This window comes from Pristiophorus japonicus, chromosome 22 (genome assembly GCF_044704955.1).
Source record: "Pristiophorus japonicus isolate sPriJap1 chromosome 22, sPriJap1.hap1, whole genome shotgun sequence".
NCBI classification, from domain to species: Eukaryota; Metazoa; Chordata; class Chondrichthyes; family Pristiophoridae; genus Pristiophorus; species Pristiophorus japonicus.
In genome coordinates, this window is record NC_091998.1 from 15,036,301 (window position 1) to 15,063,835 (window position 27,535).

At 42.8% G+C, this 27,535-nt stretch overlaps 1 protein-coding gene across 7 annotated transcripts in view; it reads left to right on the plus strand.

The window, feature by feature from the left end:
- The window catches only part of dlg5a (discs, large homolog 5a (Drosophila)), a 240,416-nt gene that overhangs the window by 161,703 nt on the left and 51,178 nt on the right, over positions 1-27,535 (plus strand). For 3 of the 7 annotated variants that reach the window (XM_070865668.1, XM_070865671.1, XM_070865669.1), the window contains exons 8-17: positions 6-318; positions 4,586-4,816; positions 9,996-10,195; positions 12,221-12,346; positions 14,237-14,369; positions 15,708-15,835; positions 15,985-16,160; positions 17,293-17,396; positions 18,827-18,919; positions 22,485-23,513. In XM_070865668.1, the coding sequence (XP_070721769.1) occupies positions 6-318; positions 4,586-4,816; positions 9,996-10,195; positions 12,221-12,346; positions 14,237-14,369; positions 15,708-15,835; positions 15,985-16,160; positions 17,293-17,396; positions 18,827-18,919; positions 22,485-23,513 (2,533 nt within the window). The remainder of the gene's footprint in view (positions 1-5; positions 319-4,585; positions 4,817-9,995; positions 10,196-12,220; positions 12,347-14,236; positions 14,370-15,707; positions 15,836-15,984; positions 16,161-17,292; positions 17,397-18,826; positions 18,920-22,484; positions 23,514-27,535) is intronic. The other 4 variants (XM_070865670.1, XM_070865674.1, XM_070865675.1 and 1 more) reach the window with 2 other exon arrangements.

The window sequence follows — 27,535 nt, forward strand, 5'->3', positions numbered from 1 at the left end:
TAAAGGTATGATTCAATACAGCACGAATTAAGTAAAGCAACGGTACAGAACAAAGAGCTCCAGAGGGAAATGGAACGGTTACAAACCGAGGTGACCCGATACAAGACCTTACAGCTGAAAGCAGTAAAGGATGCAGAGAAGTACAAGGAAGAGAGGGATACAGTGCTGAATGAATACCGCCTGGTCATGAGCGAAAGAGACCAGGTGCATAAAGAGATCGACAAGCTGCAGACTGAACTGGAGTTGGCACAGGGCCATCTAAAGAACACCTCGTCAGAGAGAAAAGTGGCTGGTGAAGAACTGGAAGCTCTTCGACAGGTAAGATCAAACCGGGTGCTCGTACATTTGCTTTTAATGCTCTTCCCGCACTTCTAACCTGTGGAATTCTTTACCTCCCTTAATGTTCCATTATTTTCTACTATCTACAAATTCTTCACCTCGGTTTCTCTATCTTAAAAAAAAGTATTGTGACATCTTACTGTTTCACTGCTCTCTTTCAGACTACCAAATATTAAGAGGTTTGAATTTAAGCACAAATACAGTGTTGTCGTTCTTGGTTTAAGTTTAGAAGAGCTGTTGGTATCAAAATGAATATGCGGCAGCTTACTCCGGCTTTTGGATAGCCATGAGTAACCTCTTTCCATCACTGCCCCTGGTGGGCTGCTGTGGTGCAACAGTTTTTTCCATTGTTTTAAAAAAATACAAAAACAAACACAAATTCAGAAAGAATCCTTCATTTATGGGCAGTATTCGCAAGAAAGGAAATGGGGCAAAGCAGCTTCTTGGAGACAACCCTGTAGAAATGTCGTGTCCTTGTATCCATAATCCCTGAATAAGCTATTGACAGTTCCTGACATTAGCAGCTGTGCATTCCCAAAGAGACTGACCTTTCAGCCTCCCCACAATTATAATTTGGGCGGAGTATAGTCTTTTTAAAATAGATAATATGCTGTAATACACTACTCCATTCAGCATTGTTGAGAACTGGCTGTTGGAACAGTTGAAACCAACAATCACTGTATGGTTTAAGAATGGTGTCAAGTGCAAACTAATGAATAGGAAACAATGTACTCTTTCTTATTGTAAATCTCATTGAGATTGATTGGTGCGTAATGCACAGCAGACACAATACAATCATCTGATTCGAGCCGTTTAGAATTTGAAATTATTTTAACCACTTACAATACCCAATTCCCACATTCTCCGAGGAGAACTTTCAGCCTCTTGGTATTGGAGAACTGATTAGGGGAAAGCAAATACATTTTATTCAGGAATGCTACTTTCAGCCTGGAAAAGGCCTTTATTAAAATGCTGCTCAATTATGTTCTGACTCATTCTGTTCACAATAATTACTTTGGTTTTGCAAGAAAGGTATCTAGTTGGAGTTTTGAAAAGTATATTCCAATATTTTCTGCTTGATTGAATCAAACATTTCCAATGACTGTTAGATGACTTCCATCCCTCTTCACTTTCCAAAAACAACACAGTCTTGGAGCAGACACATTGGGGGGTCATTTTGAACTGCGTTGCCAGGGCAGTAACCTGGTGGAGTGGATCAACTGCCCGTTGTAGTAGACGCCCTGTTTTAATCCCATTGAAATTAATGGAATGAAAATTAAACGGGTTCTACAACAGCCAGCTATCTGCCCCCAGATAATGAAGTTGAAAATGACTTCATTTTATTTGCATGTGTCCCCTTACTCCTCAACTTTTGTTTGCTTCTGGCATGTACGTATTGGGGATTTTGAAACTTGCATTCGGGGAGTTTTTGTTTATCTTGTAATCTGGAGGAATGTTTGAGTGCTAGGCTGGGGTCCAGGATCTACTGTTACTTCGTCTCAGCTGGTAGGAATTTCATGCCAGAAAACTGATGAGCTAATAAGCTCAATTATTTTGCAGTTGTTCCAAGTTGCATCCTTTATCCTTAACATTGATATATGTTATGTCTTTAAGACACAGTGGGATTTGAGTTTATCTCTTTACCATACAGTGGGCCGGGTTTTGCTGGAGCGGGGCATCTCGTAGCGTGCACCATTAAATCTTTTCCTGCACCCTTCAGTTTGAAATGTTTTTCCACCATAACTTGCTGGAAGTGCCAGCTGATAACGGAGTGGTGAGGGCAACGGGGCATCCGGGACCTCAATGAATAGCGGGTCCAACAGTGTATCTCCTTAACCAGTGAAATTTAAGGATTGAGGAACAACGGAGAAGGAGGGTGAAATGGAGTCAAATCAGGTACAGAAAGAGAAGGAAAGAAAAATTGGAATAAGAGAGAGGGAGAAAAGAAACAGAAAGGAAAAGTAAGAAAAGATTTTTAAATTTGACATTTTTAAAATCTCTAACAACAATTGACTACATGCAGGAATGAGATTGAACACTTAAAATGTTCCCTTTCTGGGCCAGAGGTTGAATGGTTACCATGTTGTTAATAAAGGTACTTATGCTGTTAACTTCCAGCCCTAACTTTCTGCAACAAGTTTAATGGACAATTAATGAGCAAATCCAGCAAATTCTTAAAAGTAACTTGGAAATTGCAATGCCATTTATGCAATTCAAACAGTGGAGCGGCGTAAATCAACCAGCAAGTTCTGAAGATTCATAGCTCACGCCGTATCTCTTAATCCCGAATTTGCTGGCAGATTTGCGCATTAATAACGGCGTGCGACGTTCAGACACTTGTTATTTTTCCAGCAAGATCCGGCCCAATGGAGTACGTTTCATTCCATTTTTATCTTATTTCTTTTTGGTGGTGTACTGTATTTGCTTCATTTGGTTCTTTGCTTACGAATTCATAGCAACACATTGCCATTAAGAATTAGTTGGTTTATTAACAAACATTTAACAATTACACTACACATTACCAATTCATCCACTAGGCTCACAACTGCATACCTCATCGTGGATGACCTAGACTCAACTGACTGGGGTTTTATTGAGTCTTGTGAATATCACGTGACTGGCTAAGCGACTCACAATGCAACAGCTCTACAACTATTTTTTGTTGTAAACATTAATCAAGTGTCCCCTGATTAAAGGGGGGGTCACACTCCAAAAACTTTTCAAGTGCCCCCTTGTTTTTTTTTGAGGGCACCAAAAACACAAATTATACAAGTTCCCCCCTGGCTAAAATGGGGTGGAGGGGGGGGGGCGAGCACTAAAACCGATAAACTTAAACAAATTAAACTCTTGACGTGGTTCAAATTAAAATTTGGTTGCCGGGGGTGATGATGCACTCCAGTCCCTCCGGCGCCCACCTCTCGCGGAAGGCCGCGAGTGTACCGGTGGACACCACGTGCTCCATCTCCAGGGACACCCGGGCTCGAATGTAACCGTGGAAGAGAGGCAGGCAGTTGGGCTGAACGACTGCCTGGACCTGTGATGGCCACCTTGGCTATGCCCAGGAGCAGTCCTACGAGGAGGGCAACAGCTCTACAACTCTTTTGGTTGTAACCAAATTAACCAATTAAATCAAGTGCCCCCTGATTGAAGAGGGGGACACTCCAAACATTTTTCAAGTGCCTTTTTTTTTGTTCCAACAGCTCTGCAAGCCTGTGAGCATACTCACAGGTGCATACATTACAGGTGGCAGTGGAGATTGTGGCAAACCAGAATGTCAACCATACATGGCTAAATTTGATAATGTGAGCTGCAGTGATGGGCTTTATTTCACTGGAGCTTACAAAGGAATATTATTTTGCATCTTATTCAAACCACAATGACTGGATAGGTTTGCAGTGTGTTGCTGTCTTCAGTATAATGCCATCGAGTGGCTTGAATAAGTATTACATCAATTAACCAATATTGAAATATAGTGTTGACTGCTTAGTCAGAAAATTGAGCAAAATAAATTTTGCTAGAATAGAATTGCATGTTGATCAAAGGATTAAAAGAGTATGTTTTAAATTAAATACGGCACAATGATGAATTCCTCTGAACAACCTGTGCCACGCAGCAAAAAAAAGTGGGAACTTACTGATAATCCTTCAAGTTTCTTGTGTTAGCTGTGGTGTTGACAGAAGGAGCCAAGACAAAGGGCCAGGACTTCCTCACAACGATCACGGAAAGGGCCACTCATTGTGCATTTATCAGCAGTTTAACAGAGCCATTAGGCTGTTGCTCACCTGGCCCTCTCAAACAGGATCAGTGCACAAAAGAGGAAGACATGAAATAGAAAGAGAACAATTTATCAGGAAAATGGAAAGAGTAAAAGAAATTCAAAAATAAAACCAAGTCATTGGAATCAATGGAGAGAAACAAAAGAAAAAAGTCAGTGTTACACATAGCCACGAGAACAGTTGGACATTTCAGTGATTTGTGCCTTTCAATACTTGCTGTCGTTGGACCACTAACTCTTGCAATAATACATTTTTGATCCATGTTTCTCTGAGAAGGGTGAGAAGATTTAATGTAAAATATTCTCCCATTTATGTAAACTGTTGGCTTTAAAACTAAAACAATTGTTGCAGCGCGCATTTTCTGAAAATAAAAATTGTATTTGGGTTCAAAGTGGGAGCAGCGTGTACAGTGTTTTTACCGTGTTGGATGAAAATAGTGATGTGACTTGTGTGTTGCGACTGAATTTCAGGAGCTTCATTCTGCGTTGGTAGAACGAGATCATGCTCTCTGTGAAAGGAATGAACTGCTGGAGAAATACTGCCATGAAGTGAAGGACAAAGCAGAAGCTCAAAAGGAGCTTGATCAGGCTTGTAAGGATATTGAGACTGTGAAAGAAGAGAGAGATGTTGCTAGGAAGGAAAGAACAGAAGCTATCATCCAGAGAGATCAGTTGCTGCGGGAGTACTACCAGGCCCGACAGGTGAATTTTGCCCTTGTATGGAGTTGTTTTATTCGCTATTATCTATTTTCCATTTCCTTTAATCCTGTGAGTACCTCATTACGTTTTTGCACGATATATAAAAACTAGGATTGTTTCAAATTTTCACTTTTTTCAAAAAAGGAAAACTTCCAACACCAACAAGTTACCATAACTTAGTGTTGTTTAGAATTGTTGTTTCCTTTTAAGAAAATGAAAATTCTGGTCTTGAACGAGAGCATTGGCTACCACTACTGTCTTTTTTACTGCCCTCCAATCTGGCACGAGCAGTAGGGAGCTGCGTGATGCCAAGTGCTTGGGGAAAGGGGGCCAGCTAATGGTACTGCCGGCGTGCAGCTCAGTTTAGTCACTACTGTTGGAGGTAAAATCATCAAATGATGTTGTCCTCCCTGGGCAAAATCCTAACTGATGGCAGCCTGGACGTTTGTCCCTAATGAGACTGGAAATGACAATAATGCAAATAACACTGAAAAACGATACTGAGCTTTCTCTCTCCCATAGTTGAATTACTGCCCACACAGTGAGTATTGGGATAATAATTAAATGGATGAAAAATTACATTTTCGGGCAGTGGAAGTACTCACACTAGCATCACTAATGCCTAACTGGCATAAACCAGAGTCCACAAGCCATAACAATTCATATGTTCCCAATATGATTGGACGCACTCAATCTCTTGCAATGGTTTAAATTGTTTTTCTACCAACTGGATATACATAGTAACTAAACAGAAGAAACAATCATTATTCACGTTTACTGGTAAGTAATATTTTAATGTTGGAATGTGAGGAAATTGGTTGGCATGTTTCCTACATTACAACAGTGACTACGGCCCCAAGTTTCCACATGATTTGCTCCTGATTTTTAGGAGCAACTGGTGTAGAACGGAGTATCTTAGAAATCAGAATTCTCCACATTTAGTTTTCTGCAGTTCTAGTCAGGTAGAACAGTTTCACTTTGGAACAGAATTTTTTTTTCATAAGGGGGCGTGTCCGGCCACTGACGCCTGATTTCAAAGTTTCCACAGTGAAAACGTACTCCAAACTAACTTAGAATGGAGTAAGTGAAGATTTTTGTACGCTTGAAAAACCTTGTCTACACTTTAAAAAAATCAGGCGCAGGTTACAAATTAGGCGGAGGGAACTAGGTGGGGGGGGGGAGAGGGGGGGGAAGGGAAGTCATTAAATTCTACAATCAATCCTTAGTTATACTTATACAAATATTATACAAATAAATCCAACCTGAATAAAAATTTATAAGCAAAGAAAAGATTAAATAAACCATGTTCCTACCTGTGTGAAAGTGCTTCAGACAGGCCTTTCAGGCAGCGGTGTGGCGTCAGTGTCTCAACGGCAGCGGCAGCAAGCAGCCTTCGAGCTGAGCTGCAGTGCTTGAGGCAGGGGTGTGGCGTCAGTGTCTCGTCTCGATGGCAGCGGCAGGCAGCAAGCAGCCTTCGAGCTGAGCTGCGGTGCTTGAGGCAGGCCTTCATTCCCCGCGAAGATGCAGCACCCGGACGGACTTGAGGCCATTCGGCCATGGGATTGCAGCGGCGTCAGTGGCTGGCCGGGAGCCGAAGAATCAGGAGTGGACGTGAGGCCATTCGGCCATGGGATTGCAGCAGCATCAGTGGCTGGTCGGGAGCCGAAGAAAGAACAGCAGCAGCCTTCGAGCTGTGAGGGGGACTGACTGAGGCCATTTGGACAGGGAGAGGCAGCCACATCGACATCTTTATATTTAAATTTGCAGAATGGGTGCACCACATATTATGCAATGGTTTGCTTCCTCATGCAAGAAATTCTTTGTTCTTGGTGGAAGTTGATCCATTGCAAAGTTGAATTGGCACTTTTATTTCTCCAAACACACAGTCCTTAATTTGCAGGCACCGGTTCTGCAAGTTTAGCAGTGAAAAGCTGAACTCACTGATTTCAGCAGGTGATTTATTCAGCAGTGCTGCTCCAACACGCACGCGCAGGGTTGCCGGCACCAAGAAGACTCATTTCAATTGTACCCGCCCCCTCCTACTTACAAAATCGGCGCGAGTGGTAGGCTCCGCCCCCTTTGCGCCGCGCCAAGCAGACATCGAGCTCCAAGGAGCTCGAGAATACCGCACTTTTTTTCCGGTGCCGTTTTCGGCGCGAAAAACAGGCGCCCAGCTCTGAGGTGCTCCTTTTTCGCCGCGTGTGGAAACTTGGGGCCATAACTTCAAAAATACTTCCATTGGCTGTGGAGCATTTGGGACGTACTGAGGTTGTGAAAGGCACTATATAAATGCAAGTCTTTCTTTGCATTAAAGAAGTCAAATACAGCAGGTACCCATGGCAGGCACCTCTGGACCAAAGGGTCTCCAGAGGTCTAAAATAGACTGCTTTAGAAATTTTAGTGCAAAAGAGAAACTCAAAGCTTCTATTATTTACTGTACATATTTCACTGTAAAATACAGTGCACAAGAGGAAAATATCAAATCTTCTACTAATACTTGTGTGACAAAAATTTACTGTTGAAACTTACAGTACTGGAAGTTATGCACAAAAGAAAGCTCTCAATTTCAGTGCTGCCATGTGTTGTCACTGCTTGAGGAGCATGATGTTTGTGGATGTGGATTTATGTTGCTGTTGCACCTATTGCAATGCCATATTGCTCCACTGTGGAACATCACTTCTTCAGGTTCCTTCCCTTGGTCTTTTGCATCACACTTGGCTTCATCCTGGACTCCAGCAGCGTTATCTTCATTAGCTGGTGTCCCAGGTCATTTTTGGACAGTAGCCACTTGCTGACGTTGCCACCTTCCGCCTCGTGGATTCCTGACAATTGTTTCATTCGGTGGAAAATGTGACTGTTGCTTTATACTGTGTCAACCTCTGTCTCGGCCAGACAAGATCTGAAAGCTTCAAATTCCCTCGTAATGGTGCCAGCTTGAATATTGGTCCGTGGCAATTTCCAAGACTTGCTGAGTGTAACCTGAGGAACTACATCAATCGTGCCCTTCATATGAGTTTTATCATTAGACTGGCTTCCTGTATAACCTCTGAAGAGCGATGATAGCAGTTGGTCCATTTATCTCCTCTTGACCCTCTCCAGAGCACCCTACAGGAATGATGTTACATTAAAGGAAGAAGAAGATACTTCCAATGGTCCTGGTATGAAGGAATTCATCTGCATGGTATGTTGGAGAAATATCCAATATGGAGATGATCTTGGCTAGAACTCACTGCTGTCTTAAATAATGCCTCACATGAAGTAGACGTTCAGAATTAAGCTTTCCTGTGAACAGCCAGACATTCATCTAATCATTAGACTGGGTTGTGCAGGAAGGCTGGAATGCTTCGAAGTCCAGTGCTTAACAATTTCTGATCTTCATTAATAGTAGCTTATCTGTCCTGCTTGCGTTGCAACGTGGAAAGTTTGAGATGCCGATTGTTGTGCTTGTACCCAGATGTGACTGATTCTGCACATGCAGGTAGTGTTTTGAGGTTCACTTTGTAGAATAAACTTATTAGTCGGAGACTCCTTTGGTGATGGCTTTTCTTTTTGTATACGTCTCCGAAGATGCTAGTTAGATGATAGCCTCTCCCCAAGGACATGCAACAGCCTTACGCCACAACCTTTTTTTGCATTTATCCTGAGCTTCCTGTGGATTGGACTCTTTTCCATTCAATGGCATTTTGAGGTCCTAAGTTTTCCTCCTGAAAGATGGGTCAACTAAGAGAAATGCCCTTTCCCTTTGTTGTGAGCACTATTGGCAGAGTGCCTCATCTAGTTTTGAATTTTAAAAAAATGTTCACAGCTTTCTCATAACTCGTGCATCCTTCAAGACAATTTTACTGCAACACTCCTATTTTGCCACTGTCTCATTTCTAGTCTGGCATGGTGGCCATTCTGAATCTAAAATATGCTATGCTACCTTCTGTCATCCACCCGCCTTCTTATTCTGTCTAAAAAAGCATTACTTTTATTTCTCTATTGTTCTTGCCACCATTGAGGGAAGTACATAAGGGTGAAGAAGGTGTGGAAATTGTGAGACTGATAACCTGTTACCCTGGTTTTACAGTGGAAACCTGCTGCATATTTGCTGCATCTTCTGCTTTCATTTCAGATTTCAGCATTGACGAGCTCTTTTTCTTTTTAATCGTACTGCTCGTTGCTTTTCACAGTTCAAGTGGCAATAGTATGAAAATTTCCTTCAACTTAAAGACAAAAATAACATACAATCAAATACTTATAGAATTATATTAATGAATTGTTTTAAGTTGCATTCTTCTATTATAAGAAATGAGTAACTTTTGTGAGTGTTCAATAAGCACGTGTTCATCAAGTGCTATTTGCATTCATTAATCTCAATGTATAAAAGTAGTTTAGGTCAATCAAATATCCCTTGTATTGGTTAAAGAACAATAAATACGTCAGCAATCACTAAGTACTAATTATGTGATCTCAATTATCATAAAATTAGGTACAAGGTGGCAATCTAGCGTGAAAGTTGTCGGTGTGGTTATTTTGCGTGACAAGTAATACAGTTCGTCAAAACTCAGCCAAAACTAAGCGAAACCCGATTGAGATTTTTTTCCCTTAATTTTGTTGCACTTGCTATCTTTGGGATCTTGCTGTGTACAATTTGGTTGTCGTGTTTGCACATATAACAACGCTGGTTCCTCTCCGAAAATAACTCATTGGGTATAAAGCGCTTAGGGATGTCCTGAAGACGTGAAAGGCGCTATATAAATGCCCGTCAGTTTCTCTTTCTGTTTCTAGACTGGATGTCGAATAGGTTTATGCAACATCAACTTTTAGAAAGCATTTTCATTGCACTTTATGAAATTATGACAGTCACATCCAGAACAGTAGTAGTGGTCATCAAAATTATCATTACTGAGCAACGAATGACCGAGTAAGAATATCATGTGCCTAAATGATTAAAGTGAGAAAGGTATCAAAATTGAATTTTTTTTTACAGCAGACTTCTTTTGAATTTTTTTTTAAAGTAAAATGTGAACCTCTGGCAAGTATCCACAGACCCTTCACTAAACAAGTGTTTTGTATTTTTTTGATCCATTGTTCTGTACAAATGTGGTCGATTTAGAAGTTACTTGTTTTCCTATATTGGTTCACAATAATAGAATTTTATGTCATTGTTCAAATTTTCAAAGCAGCACAAATTGTTTAGTGTTTGAATTTACAGAAACAAGATTCAGCCACAATGGACATGGAAAGAGCCAGTAAGGAAATCGAGATACTTCGGAAGCAGTGCGAGGCAATGTCCCAGGAACTGAAGGAAGGTATACAGGAGGCAGAAGTAGCTAAACGTAGGCGGGATTGGGCATTCCAAGAGCGAGATAAGATCGTTGCAGAAAGAGAAAGCATACGGTAAGTGCACCTTGCCTTTTAGTCATGATTTCACATCACATTGTAGCTGTTACTTTTTAATGTTTCTCTTGCTCTCTCCTTCACTCTTTCCCTCCCCGCTTGCTCCCTCCCTGCTCTCCCCCCTCCCCCCCCACTCTCTCCCTCCTCCCTCCTACATTCTCTCTCCCCCACCCACTCTCCCCCACCCACTCTCTCTTGCCCCACCCACTCTCTTGCCCCCCCACTCTCTTGCCCCCCCACTCTCTCTTGCCCCCTCTCTCTCTCTTGCCCCCCCTATCTCTCTTGCTCCCCCCACTCTTTCTTGCCCCCCCCCACTCTCTCTTCCCCTTCCCCTTCCCCACTCTCTCTTCCCCCCCACTCACTCTTCCCTTCCCCCCACTCTCTTTCTTCCCTTCCCCCCCACTCACTCTTCCCTTCTCCCCACTCTCTCTCTCTTCCCTTCCCCCCACTCTCTCTCTTCCCTTCCCCCACTCTCTCTCTTCCCAACCCCCCCACTCTCTGTTTCCCCCCCCACTCTGTCCTCCACCCCCCACTCTGCCCCCCCCCCACTCTCTGTCCCCCCACTCTCTGTCCCCCCCACTCTCTGTTCCCCCCCACTCTCTGTTCCCCCCCCACTCTCTGTTCCCCCCCACTCTCTGTTCCCCCCACTCTCTGTTCCCCCCCCCACTCTCTGTTCCCCCCCCACTCTCTGTTCCCTCCCCACTCTCTGTTCCCTCCCCACTCTCTGTTCCCTCCCCACTCTCTGTTCCCTCCCCACTCTCTGTTCCCTCCCCACTCTCTGTTCCCTCCCCACTCTCTGTTCCCTCCCCACTCTCTGTTCCTCCCCCACTCTCTGTCCCCCCCCACTCTATGTCTCCCCCCCCCCACTCTCTGTCCCCCCCCACTCTCTGTCCCCCCCCACTCTCTGTCCCCCCCCACTCTCTGTCCCCCCCCACTCTCTGTCCCCCCCCACTCTCTGTCCCCCCCCACTCTCTGTCCCCCCCCCACTCTCTGTCCCCCCCCACTCTCTGTCTCCCCCCCACTCTCTGTCCCCCCCCACTCTCTGCCCCCCCCACTCTCTGTCCCCCCCCACTCTCTGTCCCCCCCCACTCTCTGTCCCCCCCCACTCTCTGTCCCCCCCCACTCTCTGTCCCCCCCCACTCTCTGTCGTCCCCCCCACTCTCTGTTCCCCCCCCACTCTCTGTTCCCCCCCACTCTCTGTTCCCCCCCCACTCTCTGTTCCCCCCCCACTCTCTGTTCCCCCCCCACTCTCTGTTCCCCCCCCACTCTCTGTTTCCCCCCCACGCTCTGTTTCCCCCCCACGCTCTGTTTCCCCCCCACGCTCTGTTTCCCCCCCACGCTCTGTTTCCCCCCCCGCTCTGTTCCCCCCCCCACTCTCTGTTCCCCCCTCACTCTCTGTTCCCCCCCACTCTCTCTTCTCTCCCCTCCCCACTCTCTCTCCCCCCCCCACTCTCTCTCCCCCCCCCCACTCTCTCTCCCCCCCCACTCTCTCTCCCCCCCCCACTCTCTCTCCCCCCCCACTCTCTCTCTCCTCCCCCCACTCTCTCTCTCCTCCCCCCACTCTCTCTCTCCTCCCCCCACTCTCTCTCTCCTGCCCCCCCCCCCCCCCATTGGTTCCCACCCTCCCCTTCCTACCTCCTTTCACTTTGTCTCTCATATATTCTTAGATAATTTGATATTGCTAATTGTCGTGCACAGTCATCTTCAGATGAACTGTCATGATGAAGGTGCTTCTCAACAATGTTCACAGCCCTGCCGAGCTTTAATTGCATCATTGCCACTTCTAAATTACACTAATATGTCCCCCATTATATAAAAGAAGAGTTATGTTAAAGTGAGTTACAGGCTGCAACATAGTCTTGGGCTTCAGATGGTAAAAATAATATACAAAGTTATTGTCATCTGGACCATTAGTTTTCAATCCTGCTCCAGCCTGAGAGTTGTCTGTAATCTGTGTTATGACAAAGTTTGTATTCTTTGGGTTTTGGTTGAGCTCATCCAGAATGTGTAACATTTTTTGTGTAGAACTTTGTGTGATAACTTACGGCGGGAAAGGGACAGAGCCGTGAGTGACCTGGCTGAAGCTCTTCGGGATTTAGACGATATGATGAAACAAAAGAATGATGCTATACGTGAACTGAAGGAACTGAAGTAAGTAGTGATGCTTTCACCTTTAAATCTGATTTGATTGATGCCAATCTGTTCTGTTGATGCAGAGTAGAGGATCACATTCTGCAAGTTTCATTGTTTGGATGAAGAGAAGGGGAAAGCTGGAGGAACAAGTGTTTTGAACCTCACCTAATACATTGTTAGATTCTTAAATAACTTTTTAAAATTTATGTCTAAAACTAGAAAAGTAATTAGTTGTAACGTGTTCCAAACCAAGCCTCAGCAGTTTTTCAGTTGCTTTAGAATTGTATAATCCGCACCCTAAGACTGGGAAGTATGGAGATCTGTGCTTTGTCAATAAAAAAAACATTTGCTGCTGGACCTATTACATAAGTCAGCATAACAGCTCTCTAGCTGTAAGATGTGACATGATAGCTCTCCAGCTGGCTGCAAGTGATTTTAAGGGTTAACAAAAAAACAATGAGTAGTTTTAGCTTTAATTAAATTATGGGAGCATGCTAATGCATTGGAAGTATTCGTCAACCTCAAAAAGGGAATTTGCCCTTTTTAAATTATTGATTTAAAGTATAGATGCAAGGTATATTCAGGAAAAGGTAACACGCTAAAACATCTGCATAATTGCTTAAAAAAAAGTTCAAATTCTGCATGCTGTGTTTTTGACAATAGCAACATTTTATACGAACCAATCATTGTGTACTAAAATAAATCAATTTATGGTAAAGTATAATTCAGCTTTAAAAGTGTTGCAGATTATACTGTTCTATCAGTGCGCAACTATTAGGATTAAGTAGAGATTTATTTGAAATAAAGCTTTTTAACTTAGTCCACAGACTAAAGAAGCAGTTACATCCTGCTGGATATAGAAGATCAGTATTTTAAGCCTTTACAATGTTTCTGTGTAATTCCGTGTAACCCAAAGTAGGATTAAGTCTTCAGTTATGCTCATTATTGTTATTTATTTACATGGTAGGCATTTTATAATATCACTGGTTTAGTTCTCAACATAAATTTCTTGATGGTGACCTTAAAATAAATTGACTTTAAATTAAAGGAGCTGTTGTATTTACAAGCCTGAAAACATTTCTTTAAAATGCACAGGTATAATTGATAGCCACAGGCTTTCTGTTTCACATGCAGATCTTGTAATTTTCTTTATATGAAGAGTGCACCCTGAAATGAAAATAGTACTTACACTAACTACTTGACCAAGGTCCTGCAACTTCTTTTTGCACTGCCCTCCAGATCTCAGGGTGGTCACCATTGGACAGTAATCTTGTGCAAGTTGGTTCCAGCGTTTCTTCATTTCTTTTCGTGGAATTTTTATGTGACCTCTGCTGGTATCCAGCTCCTGCCATCTGCCCTCAATCACAGTAACTTGTGCCTCCACGTCATCCTGTAAGAAATTCTTGGTCCTTGCGCCACATTGCATCTTGTATTGCAGCTCCGATTCTTCCAATGAGAATGAAAGTTCTCACACACAACTGGCTCTTTAAAAATTGCTGAATACAGACCGGGAGCTGTACTGGGCATGCGCGCCCATAGGAATCACGTCAAACACTTCCTTTTTTTCCCGCGCATGCGCAGAAGGGGCGACATCTTTTGGCGCAGACATTGGGCTCCACCCCCCGAGGCTGCAGGATGGGCTGCGCGGCACCAATTTCAAAAAATAGAACGGGGAAATTTGCTACTTTTTTTTTGGAGTAGTTGGGGCCAAGAAAAACGGGCGTAACTCTGGCAATACGTCAATAAATGACATTGGGGAAATGAGCCCATTATTTCAGACAATTCTGGGAGCCAGGGTGACAAGTATTTGAACAATGAGGTGAGCTGAATTGCTTCTTTTAATTCCTGCGTAATATTTTTGAATCAATTATTAAGTTGTATTTTCTAATTTTACTTTCCTTGGTAAAGGGAGAAGATGGAAAATCAATTAGAAAAGGAGGCCAGGATTCGGCAGCTTATGGCTCACAATTCCCATGATTCAGCTATTGACACCGATTCCCTTGAATGGGAGACTGAAGTAGTTGAATTTGCAAAGGAAAGGGTAAGTTTAGCCAGCAGTTGGAGCAATCAGTGTAAAGAATGGAACAGTCGGGCTGTACACAGAGTATAACTCTCACTGCCTCAACAACAGACCCGAGAGAAGTATCCTTACTGTATCAGTGTAATTATTCTTTCCACATCAGCTGTCAATGTAACGTCTGAGTGAGATTATTGATTTGTGCTAAATTGGGCCTGTGTTTAGGAGCCGAATATGGATTGACCTGTCTCATTTCAACAAGTGGAGGGTATTACTCCCATCCCTTCATTTTGGGTTAGGTATAAATGTAGTTGTAAAAAATGAAAGTTCCTGTATATTAAATGCTCTCCTTGTCACCTCGTCCTCTGAAATAAGAAATATTTGTCATTAAATGCTTCTGTTTCTATTGAAAGCTTGAGACTTCAAATTAAATCAGTGGCAATTTTTACTATTCAGTGTTTTAACATTTTTATTTGCTAGAGAGCAGGATGGAATAGTATGCATTGTTGCATTGTATCAACAGTGTAACATGATAACAAAATCAATTCTAATTTATTTCTGTATTTTGAATATCTTTGCATGTACCTACAGAGTATATCTGCATATTTACACCTCTCATCACTTCCTCATCTCCCTCACCTATCACATTTCCCCATGCACCTCCTATTGACTACCCTCTATCGCACCCCTGGGGGTAGGAAAACTCTCCTTCTCCACAACTCTTGTCACCAACATGCTATCTCTCAACACTCTCTCATCTGGCCCTCCAACTGCCATGGCCCTGCTGTCCCTGTTAATGCATTCACTAGCTCCCTTCATTCTCCCTTTGATGTGTTGGCCTCCCCCCCCCCCCCCCCAACAAGTCACTCACCGTCTTCCACACCTGCTGTTCTTAGGCAACGTCCTGTGCAGTGCTATTAGAGTGCAGAGTCACCTAAAGCACACTTGGCCAACAAGTGCAAGACCAATCCCAGGAGCACTGGGGCTTTGCTTTCATTGCAGTACAGCAAAGCCAAGTCCATTGAACAACTTAGGAACTTTTTCAAACTTTAATTTCTCCTGTCTGATCTCTGGTTCCATTTAAACTGTAACCCGCATTTGGGCGCCCATGAACAGAGCTGTGTGCATGACTGCAAACAAGCATGTACAGAGCTCTACCACCCCCATGCCATGGGAGCTGGAAGTGTCACTTGGGTCTGCCATCACTCTGTAGATATACGCACTATGCAACAAACTTGCAATGAAAATATTCCGTCTGCCTTGATTAATCGTTTTGCATTGAGGAATCGGTCATTGCTTATCTTATAATTGTAAACACAAGAACCTGTGGAATAAACTACAGTATTTTGTTTCGTGATGTAGGATGACATGGATTTGAAGGCATTAGGTTTTGATGTAGCTGGAGGAACTGATGAACCTTATCTACCTGGAGACTCCGGGATATTTGTTATTAAGGTAGATAAAGGAAGTATTGCAGATGGAAGGTTAAGGTATGACCAGCTAACTTCTCATTTTCTGCTAATATAAAATATCATTTTTTAAAGAGAAAATTACTTTTTTCTAAAAGAAAAGTTCTTTAAAAATGTGCAAAAATTGTCTCCATGACTTTGTTTGCTGCATATTTTTATTTCTATTTTAGGGTGAATGATTGCTTGCTCAGGATAAATGATGTAGATCTTACCAACAAGGACAGAAAGCATGTAATTAAAGCTGTACTCAATGGCGGAGGGGTCATTAATATGGTAGTGCGAAGGAGAAAATCCTTGGGAGGTAGAGCTATTACTCCAGTTCATATCAACCTTGTGGGTCACAAAGGTAATTTAACTTTGATGCCTGTGTCCAAAGCAGTTTCTATCTCAAAAAGCTCTTAATTCACCTAAGATACTAATTAACTGCTGCTTCAGATGACTGAACATGATGTGTCTTTTAAAAGTGTATTTGGAATAAATACAAATCAAATTTATGACCAGTGCCACAGTTGCTTTACTTGAAATTAAATGTCTTTTGCTCATCTGAATAATGTATCCCCACTGCTGTGCTGTGCCCTGTGGGTTAGACATGTTATTTACATTGGTAGTGCATCAACACATTTGTGTCCTTGACCTTGGGACAATTTGAACAGGTAGGATATAGTAATGGGGAAAGCTGAGAAACTGTTCATTTACAGGTGCGCTTCTGTTGGAAGAGAAATGAATATGGTTAATCTCGGGAGGGTAGCTTTTGTATTGAGCTTGCATCTCGCAAGTGGGACCTAAGGTTTTCAATCCACTGGTTAGTTGTGCAGGGGTATATTTAACCTGCACGTCTCAGTATAGGGGTCCCATCCTTTGAAGAAATCAGTTGCACTGAAAATGAATTCTGTTCTCATGTAGAAAGTAACAACCAGTTCTTGTGTTTTATACAATTCATGTTCAAAGTACATTATTCCAACAAACAAAACCTTGTAAATGAAACTGCTTTGACACTTATAGGAAACAGAAGTGTCAACATTTGTACACTGTGCTCCTTTTCCACATCACGAACCCTGACAATCTGGTCCTTGAACCTTTGGTAACTCTGTTCTATTTGCACTTTGATTTCTTACTTGCTGCTTTGTCCTGTTTGAAGTTCACATGCCTGGAAAGTTGGGAAGGGTTGTTTTTAGTGCTTTTGTCTTATTGGTGGATAAATCCTAAATCAGTACACCTAGATCTTTAGATTTACAACTTGAGATCTTTGAAAGTTAATGGGAACATTGAGTTACATTTTGTGAGGCCCGTAGTATCTGCCTAATGGCCTATGAAGACAAAGAAAGCTTGGAGACCTCTGGTATATGGGAGAAATTAGCCTCGTTAAGTGGAACTAAAGTGTATTTGGTAGTATTTAATATATAAAGGTTTATTTTGATGTTTAAATGTAGGGTGAGTGGCTAATACTGTGCTAACTGTGCATTTCTCTCTTTTTACAGATATTGGAATCAGCTTGGAGACTGGAGTATACGTAGCTACAGTTGCTCCTGGCAGCCCTGCTGCCAGAGAAGGATCCTTGACAGTGGGAGACAGACTCATTACAGTTAGTAATCTGAATTTAAGGCTCTGCCTAAAGTAATAGCAGTGTTTCACTCTGGCAAAACAGCATGTTGGAGCTGCAACATGTTGTGCCATGGGAGTAGTAGAACACAGATTCAGTTCCCTGATGTCACTGAGTTTCCAATCTCGGGTATGCAGCTGTGGGAGGTAGCAAGTGAAGGGAGTCGAGGGTTATGGGGAGCAGGCAGGAAAGTGGAGCTGAGTCCATGAACAGATCAGCCATGATCTTATTGAATGACAGAGCAGGCTCGAATAGCTGAATGGCCTACTCCTGCTCCTATTTCTTGTGTTCTTATGTAAGTAAAGGTCAGATATCCCTCTAAATTAGGATAAGGCATGTAGGCTAATGCACATAGCAACAGGTAATCATAAACATGTGCATAACATGAAAGGTCTGCATTGGAAGAAGCTGAAAAGGATTTGAGTAATCATACTCTGAAGGCATTTAACCCCCGGGGCAATTATTATATTAACAATGTACAGATCAGTGGCAGGGTCGCACAGTCGTGAGGCCAGTTTTGGAGTAGTCTCCAAGGATATAAATGTTTTAGAAAGGGCATTAGAACAAAAGTGACCACGAAATTTCTTTGCCCGAGGGGATTGGAACTATGAAGAAAGATTCAAGCAACTAAACATATTTTCACTGGAGAAAAGCAAAGGGGAAGCATAATATATATTTTTTAATTCGTTCATGGGATGTGGGCGTTGCTGGCAAGGTCAGCATTTATTGCCCGACCCTAATTGTCCCTGAGAATGCGGCGGTGAGCCACCTTCTTGAACCACTGCAGTCCGCCCACAGTGCTGTTAGGGAGGGAGTTCCAGAATTTTGACCTAGCGATGATGTAGGAACGGCGATATACTTCCAACTCAGGATAGTGTGTGACTTGGAGGGGAACTTGGAGATGTTGGTGTTCCCATGTGCCTGCTGCCCTTGTCCTTCTAGCTGGTAGAGGTTGCGGGTTTCGAAGAAGCCTTGGCGAGTTGCTGCAGTGCATCTTGTAGATGGTACACACTGCAGCCACAATACGCCAGTGGTGGAGGGAGTGAATGTTTAAGGTGGTGGATGGGGTGCCAATCAAGCGGGCTGATTTGTCCTGAATGATGTCGAGCCTTCTTGAGTGTTGTTGGAGCTGCACTCATCCAGGCAAGTGGAGAGCATTCCATCACACTCCTGACTTGTGCCTTGTAGATGGTGGAAAGACTTTGGGGAGTCAGGAGGTGAGGCACTCGCAAGTGTGGATGAGGTGGAAGTAAACAAGTTAATTATCATAGACAACATAATGCATAAACGTAATTCTCATTATTTATCAAATAGTGTAACCCCTAAGATGTTGGAAACTGCAGAAAGACTGGTGGAGTTGATATTTATGCACTGTGTGTGCTCGGTTATTAATTAGTTTTTCTCTTTCGCAGATAAATGGTATTGCACTAGAAAACAAGTCACTGACAGAATGTGAAGCTTTGTTGCGAAATTGCAGGGATTCTGTCAGTCTTTCACTGATGAAGGTATGGTTCACGTGAAATGTTTTCATTAACGTGATGAATATGTCAAGCTGGTCCAAAATCTACTAGCTTATCTTTAAACGGTCCATCTTTAAATTACCTTGCATTGTTATGTTAGTGTCTTCTATTCAGTTATATTTGTATAACATGCCTCTGCAGAACAAATCTCAAACCAGTTCGGATATAGCTAAAAAAAAAAACGATGTATTAATTTTGTAAATCTCAAATAGTGCAAGAATGTCACACAGATGACACTTTGTAAATCATAGGATGAGTCGCTTAATTTACTTACATTTTTCTTTCCTTTGGTACACATAAAGACTTGCTAATAAGATGACTATCTGTATCACTAAATCCAATCTACATAATTAAAAGTCTTAAAGGTAGCTCACATTTGTAATCCCCTGAAGATGCAGCAGACCTCAGCCTGGCCGTCAGGTGGTAGTCGTAGGTGGACAGTGTACTACAGGGCAGTTACCTTTGACAGCGATAATGGATTTGTCCCTGACAGTATAGATCTACAGGGAGAATGGACTCAGAGAAAAAGGGCAATAGAAGCATCCATTTAGCACATCACTTATTTGTAAGTAGGTACAGAAAGACTAGGACCGGGAAATTGCGTGGTGCCCCATTTGGGGGCGGTAACATCCGCGAGGCAGGAGTTCCTGCGCCAGGCGCAGAAGTCCCGCCCCGCTCGTGAAATTGTGGTTACCGCTCCCAAGAGGAAGTGGAATGCAAAAAAAGTGCTCCACTTTATTTCTGGGGGGGCGGAAGCAGAGGGAGCGGGGCACAACGCTACGCACCGGGATGCTTAGCGCTACCACGTAGGAGGCCCCTCCCCCCTTCATTAAAGGGGAGGGCCAAGCTGCAGACTCTGCAGTGCCCTATCTGGACCACCGGGGACATGGATGTCATGCCATCAGCTTGGCACTCAAGTGGAATGCCGGGCTGCCGCATCGCGGTGCGGACCCTGCGTTCAAGGAGGCAATGGGCCACAACAAGTAAGTCGGACGATATTTTTATTGGCGCAGCACGCCACCTCCCCGTTAACTAGCGCCCCACGAAAGGCCGGCCACCATCTACGCGCCCCCTGAAGCTGTCGCTGGCTTTGCCCGGTGCAGCTTCAGGGGGCGTTACAGAATTTTTGTGCCGGGCTGAAAACAGGTCACTGCGCACGGTGATGACGTTGTCATCGACGGCGCTACCAGTTATTGGCGCCGCTAAGCTCCTACGGAATTTAGCGGTAGCGGTTAGCGGCGCCGCGCCCGGCTGAACTGTCATTTGTGTCCCATTAGCGCCAACGAGAGGCACAAACGAACCCAATTTCTTAGGCGTGGAACACTTCCATAACATAGTACACGGCATGCCCTCTATACATGCGGTTGTGCAACACCGCAGTGGCCTGCTACATTAACCAGTAAGGGGGAGAACTCTCATCCCTGCTTCCTTTTTGAGATGAGATCTTAGCATGCTGGTGGCTAGATCACAAGATTACACTTTCAGCTCAGCATTTTTCCAGGGTAAGCAACAGAGCAGCCAGATCTCTTGGTCAGTTAATTCACCTTTGTGAGTGGAACATCCACTCAGAGATAATTGAATACTTTTTCAGTAGTTAGAGGCATCTAGAGATAAACTTATTTGCCTTTCTGGACCATCAACAGCTCTTAAATTTCTGCCGAAAATTGTGCACAATTATCCATTTGACTACCGATTAGCCATGTACTATCCTGTTATACTGGAGGGAAGATATTCAAGTTTAGGAGGGGAGAGGCTCCTGCTTAGGAGCTGCAACTAGTTCGGGATCTGGAGTATTAGGTCCCTCATCAAAACACCTGTGAATTAATTCCCAAGCAAGTCATTCTCGATACATGGGACCGTCTATGATGATGAAAGAATCATGGTTGTGTTAAAGGTTATTCCATGCTTGCTAGGTTTCAGTTTATAGAACATGTAAAGTTGCTACATGGAACAGTTCTCAAACACTTATTAAACATTATTGTCTCAACTTAACTGCAGCACATGACTATGCCTTTGGCAGATCAGTCGTGACAGCTAATGTTCGAGCTGCTCTGCAGGAGTCTTCCCTTCCTAAATCTACACTACTTGCAAATGTTCCCACGATGTGTGGAGAATGTAGAACAACTATGAAAGATATCTTGCCTGCCTTGAAAGGCTGTCTTTGTTCTTTGAATGTGTCCTACACACACCACAATCCCACTCTGCAGAAGTGTAGCATTAGAGCAGTAGTTAATTTTAATTTTGCTTTAGGTCAAAGTAAATAGGCATAGTAATGTAGGTCCTGTGGCTTCATCCAATTCAAGAGGAAACAACACCATCAATCTACTCGGCTATAGTTTTGCTGCGTATGGAGAATTCATATCATTTGAAAAATGAGTAACACTCTCCTTGGTAGATAATCCATCTTATTTATTGAAAGCATAGTTGCACAACATCATATATTGGATAGACATACAGACTTTGCACCCATCCGCATATACAGACTGATTACATAGCATTAAAATGTCCAAAGTAAAGATGAATTCCTCATCAAAACCAAATATCTCAAGAAACTAATTATAATTCTGATAACCATCTGGAGCAAAAAACATACTGCAGCATAGCTCAAATTTGTGGAATTTGAATTTTGTACTTGAATAATATTGTTTATAAGTACCGTCACCACCACTTGTTCCGCCTACGCTATGGCGGGCAACTGTCTATACCGGACAATTAACGATAGCCAGTTTGAATCGCCATAAAAATCAGTTAGAAAGGCGCCACTTACAACATATTAAGTACAACGGCTATTTCGGGCAGGCTCAGCTGTTCAATAAAAGCTTTACAGCTCGTCAAAGTGTGATTGCCTTAATCCTCTGTACTTACAGTTTAAAACCTCTGAAAAGCAAACCTTCTGTTCTTCTGGTTCTGAGTTTGTATATACATTTTATACTTGTATTTAGATATGAGCTTTCAAACTACTTTGGAGAGGTATCGCAAACCTAAAAATAGATATTTAACGTCTTAATTGCGGAGCTATAATATTACACTGCCATTTCCTTCCAAACAAACTATTTTGTTGCATCTAGCCACTATTCATAGAAACCCGATAGAAATTACTGCTCAGGTACTTTATTCCGGCATATGTATCTTCTTCTATATTTAAGTTTAGAAATAGCAGTGATATTGTCCACCACTTATAGCAGGCAAATCGTGGTAATACCAATGTGCCCACTCTAAGCATTGAGAGCTGTACCAAAAATTATTGGTAAACATTTCAATCCCGATTAAACTGTAATATTTTACATTTACAGGTGTGTTCTTACCATATGGTAGAAGTGTCCATAGCAATACGTGTTGTAAGTTTGCTGAAGATAAGAATACCTTCTCTTTTAAAGTATAGAAATATTCCATTACACGTAATTTTCAAATCTAGTTACAGATACAACAGATGCAGTCTCCTTAACTGTTGAGGCAATATTTTGGCACATAAGGCATTAAAAGCAGGTCCTAGTTGAATAATTGAAGGATAATTGAAACTGCGTACTCATATTTTGTTCCCTCTTTGAAGGTGGTTCCTCAGAGTTCTTCTTGGAGTGGACAGAATATACTTGAAACACTAAAGGAGTCTGAGAAATCTGGTAACTGTAGGGTTCATGAGTCGGAAGTACAGGTTCCCAATACTCGAAACTTGAAGCACAACAGCTCAACACAGACGGATATTTTCAGTACAGACTCGAGCATACTTGACAGTAAAAATTATCGAGCCGATCACAAAAATGGCTCTTATTGTGAACTGAAACAATTTTCGAGCCGTTCTTTGCAGCCTAACACACATAGGACAGCTGAACATACTTGCCACAATTACTCAGATCATAAAACTGGTCCATTCAGCCCAGAGCTATTTTCTGACCGAGGTTATGGGATTACCGAACACGATAAAAGACGGTTCACCTTTGACCCAACAGTTGCGGATTGTGTGATGGTAGAGACTGATGTTGAAAAGGGCCATAGTCCTAAACACAACGGTGGCACCTGGCCAAAAATGATGGTGGATGTTTCACCTTCTGAACCTGGGAAACTCTCCATATTCAAACTGCCAAAACAGAGGAAGCCCATCTTTGATCCAGAGACCTTCAAAAGGCCACAGACTCCTCCAAAGATGGATTATCTTTCCCCAACACAAAAACAGACACATTCTTCACAGTCCTCAAAGGCTGAATCTGGTTCAACGCCTCCAACACCTCCGAAGAGGAGTGATTCATTCAAATTTAAACACAAACAACAAACTAGCTCTGCTTCAGACTCAACGATAACCACTGGGTCACCTCCAACTAGCCCCACAGGGCCTCAATCCCCTGTTACCCTTGGAGTAAAACAGGAGACCACCCAAGAAGCTCATGAGAGAAATGCTGGCCACTATCAGCTTACTCAGTACTTAGAGGGGAGTGCTTTAATGTCTTCAAGGACTTCCTCCGAGGAGGAAGGTAACCAGCGAGTTGAGGAAGTCGAGCCTGTGAACAGACGTCGACCAAAATCTGCTCCTGCTTTAAGACCGAGCAAACTTGCTCCCTTGACCATCTCTGGACTGTCCCCTCAGGTACGTAACGGGATTGATCTGTAAACGACAGAAATTTCTGTCATTTTTTTAAGATCTTTGTGAATGATAGTAACCTTTTTGACATGAAACGGGTTACAAACTTGATTTTCACGATCATCACTTTAAGGCTCAGGTAATTCCTCTGGAAAGATAATTGATATAGAAATGTCCTGAGGTCAATTACAGACTAATTTTGTTGTGTGTGGGGTTGGTGGGGAGTGGCGTTTCTATAGATTGGCAACTGCTTGTAAATCTCAAGCTCCTGCCCGTTGAGGGAAGCCTGATCATCAAGATCAGAAAAACAGTTTTTTAAAAATAATGTTTTGATGGACATGTGCATACACAAGACGTTTGAACTTTTTAATGTATATAGTTGACATTCAACAAGTGAATTGAATGGTGAGACTCCTCTAAATTGTTTACCACCTCCACTACAATTAAAACAGTGACTCCTCCATGACCAGGTGAGGGACTGTAAGCAGCTCTCCGGAGTCTGTTTGCATGCTGGGTGTCAAGCCTCCCTATAAAAGCCATGTCCAAACTACCTCTGACACAGTTTTAAATTTCCTTATAAGGGTAGTCAGAAAGGGGGGGAGCCTTGTGTGTGAAGAACTTGATGAATAATGAAAGGTATTGTAATAGTTGCCCTTCATTATTCAAGCTGGGATCCATCCAGTTGATTTACTTTATTATTAGAGGGAGGAGAACTAACAAAGAAACTAGTTAAGTAATCCTAATCAGCTAGTAAATATTTACGTGAGGAATGAAAACTTAGGAGCAATATAAAAACAAAAGAATAGAGATTCCTTGTCCAGAGCTTTTTGGCCTCCTGATTCCAGAACAAAGTGATGGACAAACCTATTAGTGGAAGACCACATGGCTGTCCTACAGATTCTGCCACGTGGAAATACAAGAGCATTTGCAATCTACAGGGCATTGGAGTATTGGAGTGACTCTTGATATATGAAGTTAGGTCACAGATCAGCCATGATCTCATTGAATGGCAGAACAGGATGGAGGGGCTAAATGGCCTATTCCTGTTCCTATCAGGATCATCATGATTATAGGCAGTTCCTCGAAATTGAGGAAGACTTGCTTTCACTCTAAAAGTGAGTTCTCAGGAGACTGTACAGTCTAATACAGGAATTACAGTGTCTGTCGCAAGTGAGACAGACAGTGGTTGAAGGAAAGGTTGTGTGGGGAATCTGGTTTGCCGCACGCTCCTTCCACTGCCTTCGCTTGTTTTCTGCATGCTCTCGTCGACGAGACTCGAGGTGCTCAGCGCCCTTCCGGATGCTCTTCCTCCACTTAGGGTGGTCTTGGGCCAGGGAGTCCCAGGCGCTGGTGGGATGTTACACTTTATCAAGGAAGCTTTGAGGGTGTCCTTGAAACGTTTCCTCTGCCCAAGCTTGCCGTGTAGGAGTTCCAAATAGAGCCCTTGCTTTGGGAGTCTCGTGTCGGGCATGCAGACGATGTGGCCCGTCCAACGGAGCTGGTCGAGTGTGGTCAGTGCTTCGATGCTGGGTATGTTAGCCTAGTCGAGAACACTGACGTTGGTGCGTCTGTCCTCCCAGGGGATTTTCAGAATCTTGCGGAGGCAGCATCCTCATCAGGATAAGGCGATCATTGGTGACGATCATTGACGAGGGATAATGCATTCTATTATCTACTTGGGCAACTCTTGAATTGACTTGCCCAAAGAAGGTCAATTGATCCAAGTGGCTTAGTTTGGTCAGTGCAGATGCAGAAACATCTGGAGGACATGGAGATAGAAATTTGTGTTGCTGTTCAGACTTTTGAAGTCATCAAAAGGACTGTAGACAATTGCCAAACTGATGGTATGAGACACACGAGAACAAGCCTCAGCAGTGCACTGTTGGGTAGTGTGGAACTAAGGTAGTCAGTAGGAGTGGAACCATTTAGGTGTTAGAACTTTACATCTTTTTGATCACCCTTAAATGCAGTACTGTATTACCTGGAGAGTTTTGATCATTTTTAAGGGATGTTATAAGAGAATATTCGAAGATAGGAATACATACAAATGTTCCAATCTATTGGACCAAGATGCACAATAATTTGTCTTTCATGCCAAATTTCCCCCCTACCCCCTTTCCTTAAGAAGCTGATTCCTTGCTGGGGTACAGTTCCATAGGTATAATTTATCCTTGGTACTACTTCATGTGGCCGTTATTCATGTGTGAACCTGGGCAATGAGTTTGTCATGTTATTTGACCATGGGAGCCATCACAGCAAAACATCATTTTGTCCAGAGTGAAAAATATGCACCTGGAATTTCCATAGGTGTTCTCCGGCAGGAAATCAAATGGAAAAACTGGAGAAACAGAGTGAACAACTAAGAATCGATCTCCCACTGAAATTGTGACAGGAGTTTGGAAGCACCCCGTAGGACTTCAGGGGAACATCTCTGATTATAATCTCTCCACCATTGGCGGCCGTGCTTTTTGTTGCGTAGGCCCATATCTCTGGAATTCCCTCCCAAATCCCTCCGCCTCTCTACCTCTCTTTCTTCCTTAAAACCTGCCTCTTTGACCAAGCTTATGATCACCTGCCCTAAATTCTCCTTGCATGGCTCGGAGTCAGTTTTATTTTATCTGATAACACTCCTGTGAAGCGACTTGGGACGTTTTACTATGTTAAAGGCGCTATCTAAATGCAAGTTGTTATTGAACACGCAAGTTTTGCTGTCCATGCAGAAGTGTAAAATGAAGCACATGCCCCATTATGAACAATGATGTTTCACGAAGCAGGATTAAACCCGTTGAAGTCGAATTGTCCTGTTTATCTCACGGTCTGGCATCAAGGGTATGAACACCATATTATTTTTGGTGCGATCAAATATTTAAAGATTTAATATTTGCGAGAGGAAAAAATGACAGTGCCCAGAATTTAGTAAATGTATTTGTGCACGAGTGAGCATCTCAATCTGAAAGTACTCAAAATGTAATTCATTCATGTCCAGTCATCCCCGCAGCAATTTCTGCAGCCAGAATTGTGTGCTACAAACGAGTAGAGCGATAAACCAGTCACTAAAGCAAATGCAATGTTCTTTGTAGGAGGTTAATAAATACAATGACCGACTGGAATAGCAATCCCATCTCGCAGGAAAAGGCAGCTCCAACTCAAATGTGCTTGCCTACATTCTGAGGCTGTTATCTGCTCGCGCCTATGCAAGCGATGATTTAAAGCAGATCTTGTTGATAAGTAATTAATTATTAAAGCACAGTGTTGACTATTTTTGGAACAAGGTCTCATGAACAGGCTTCTTTTAGTCAGAAATAGACTTCTGGGGAAACTGCAGAACACTAAGTACAACGAGAGAAACTGAGTTGCGCACATCTTCACAGCCGTCGTTACATGCAGCTCCAGTGCTTGAGCAAAACAGTTAACTTTTGTACTGTGTTTGAGTTTGGTTCCTTCACATTGTTGGACTTTGTACATTTGTGCAGCTAGTTTGCCCAATGATATCAGCAGTACTTGATATAAAAGATTGCTTAAATTTGAACAGAAATAGAGTAACAGGTGGATTGTTAAGTTAGTCACTCATTACTCCTTTTTCACCCATTTGATTTTTAGAAGGGGTACTGCTGGGGAGACTTCTTTAACACAAGTCTGCAGCCTAAACCAATAATGGCAAATACTTTAAATTCTGACATACTAATCTTTTTTTTTTAAATAAAAAAAGTCTGAATTTAAAATTATGAATAATTGCAGAATGGTGTCGGTGCAAAGAAAGATTACAATGGAATGGGGGTTACTGAAGGGTTGGGACAAGTTCCTTGATGGTTGTACAGCATGTTGATAGGGCCAGTATTACCAGCAGGGGCAACTTAATAGTACTGCTACTGCTAGTCAGGTTTGTATTTAAATAAAGTTAGATTATTCTTGATTGTAGCTGGTTGCATTGACTTTGAAAAGTGCAGTATGGGAAATAGCAAAAGTTGCAGGTGGGAAAACTGCTTGAGCAGCAGACCGGCAAGAATTCTTTGAAAAGGTCAGTTTAT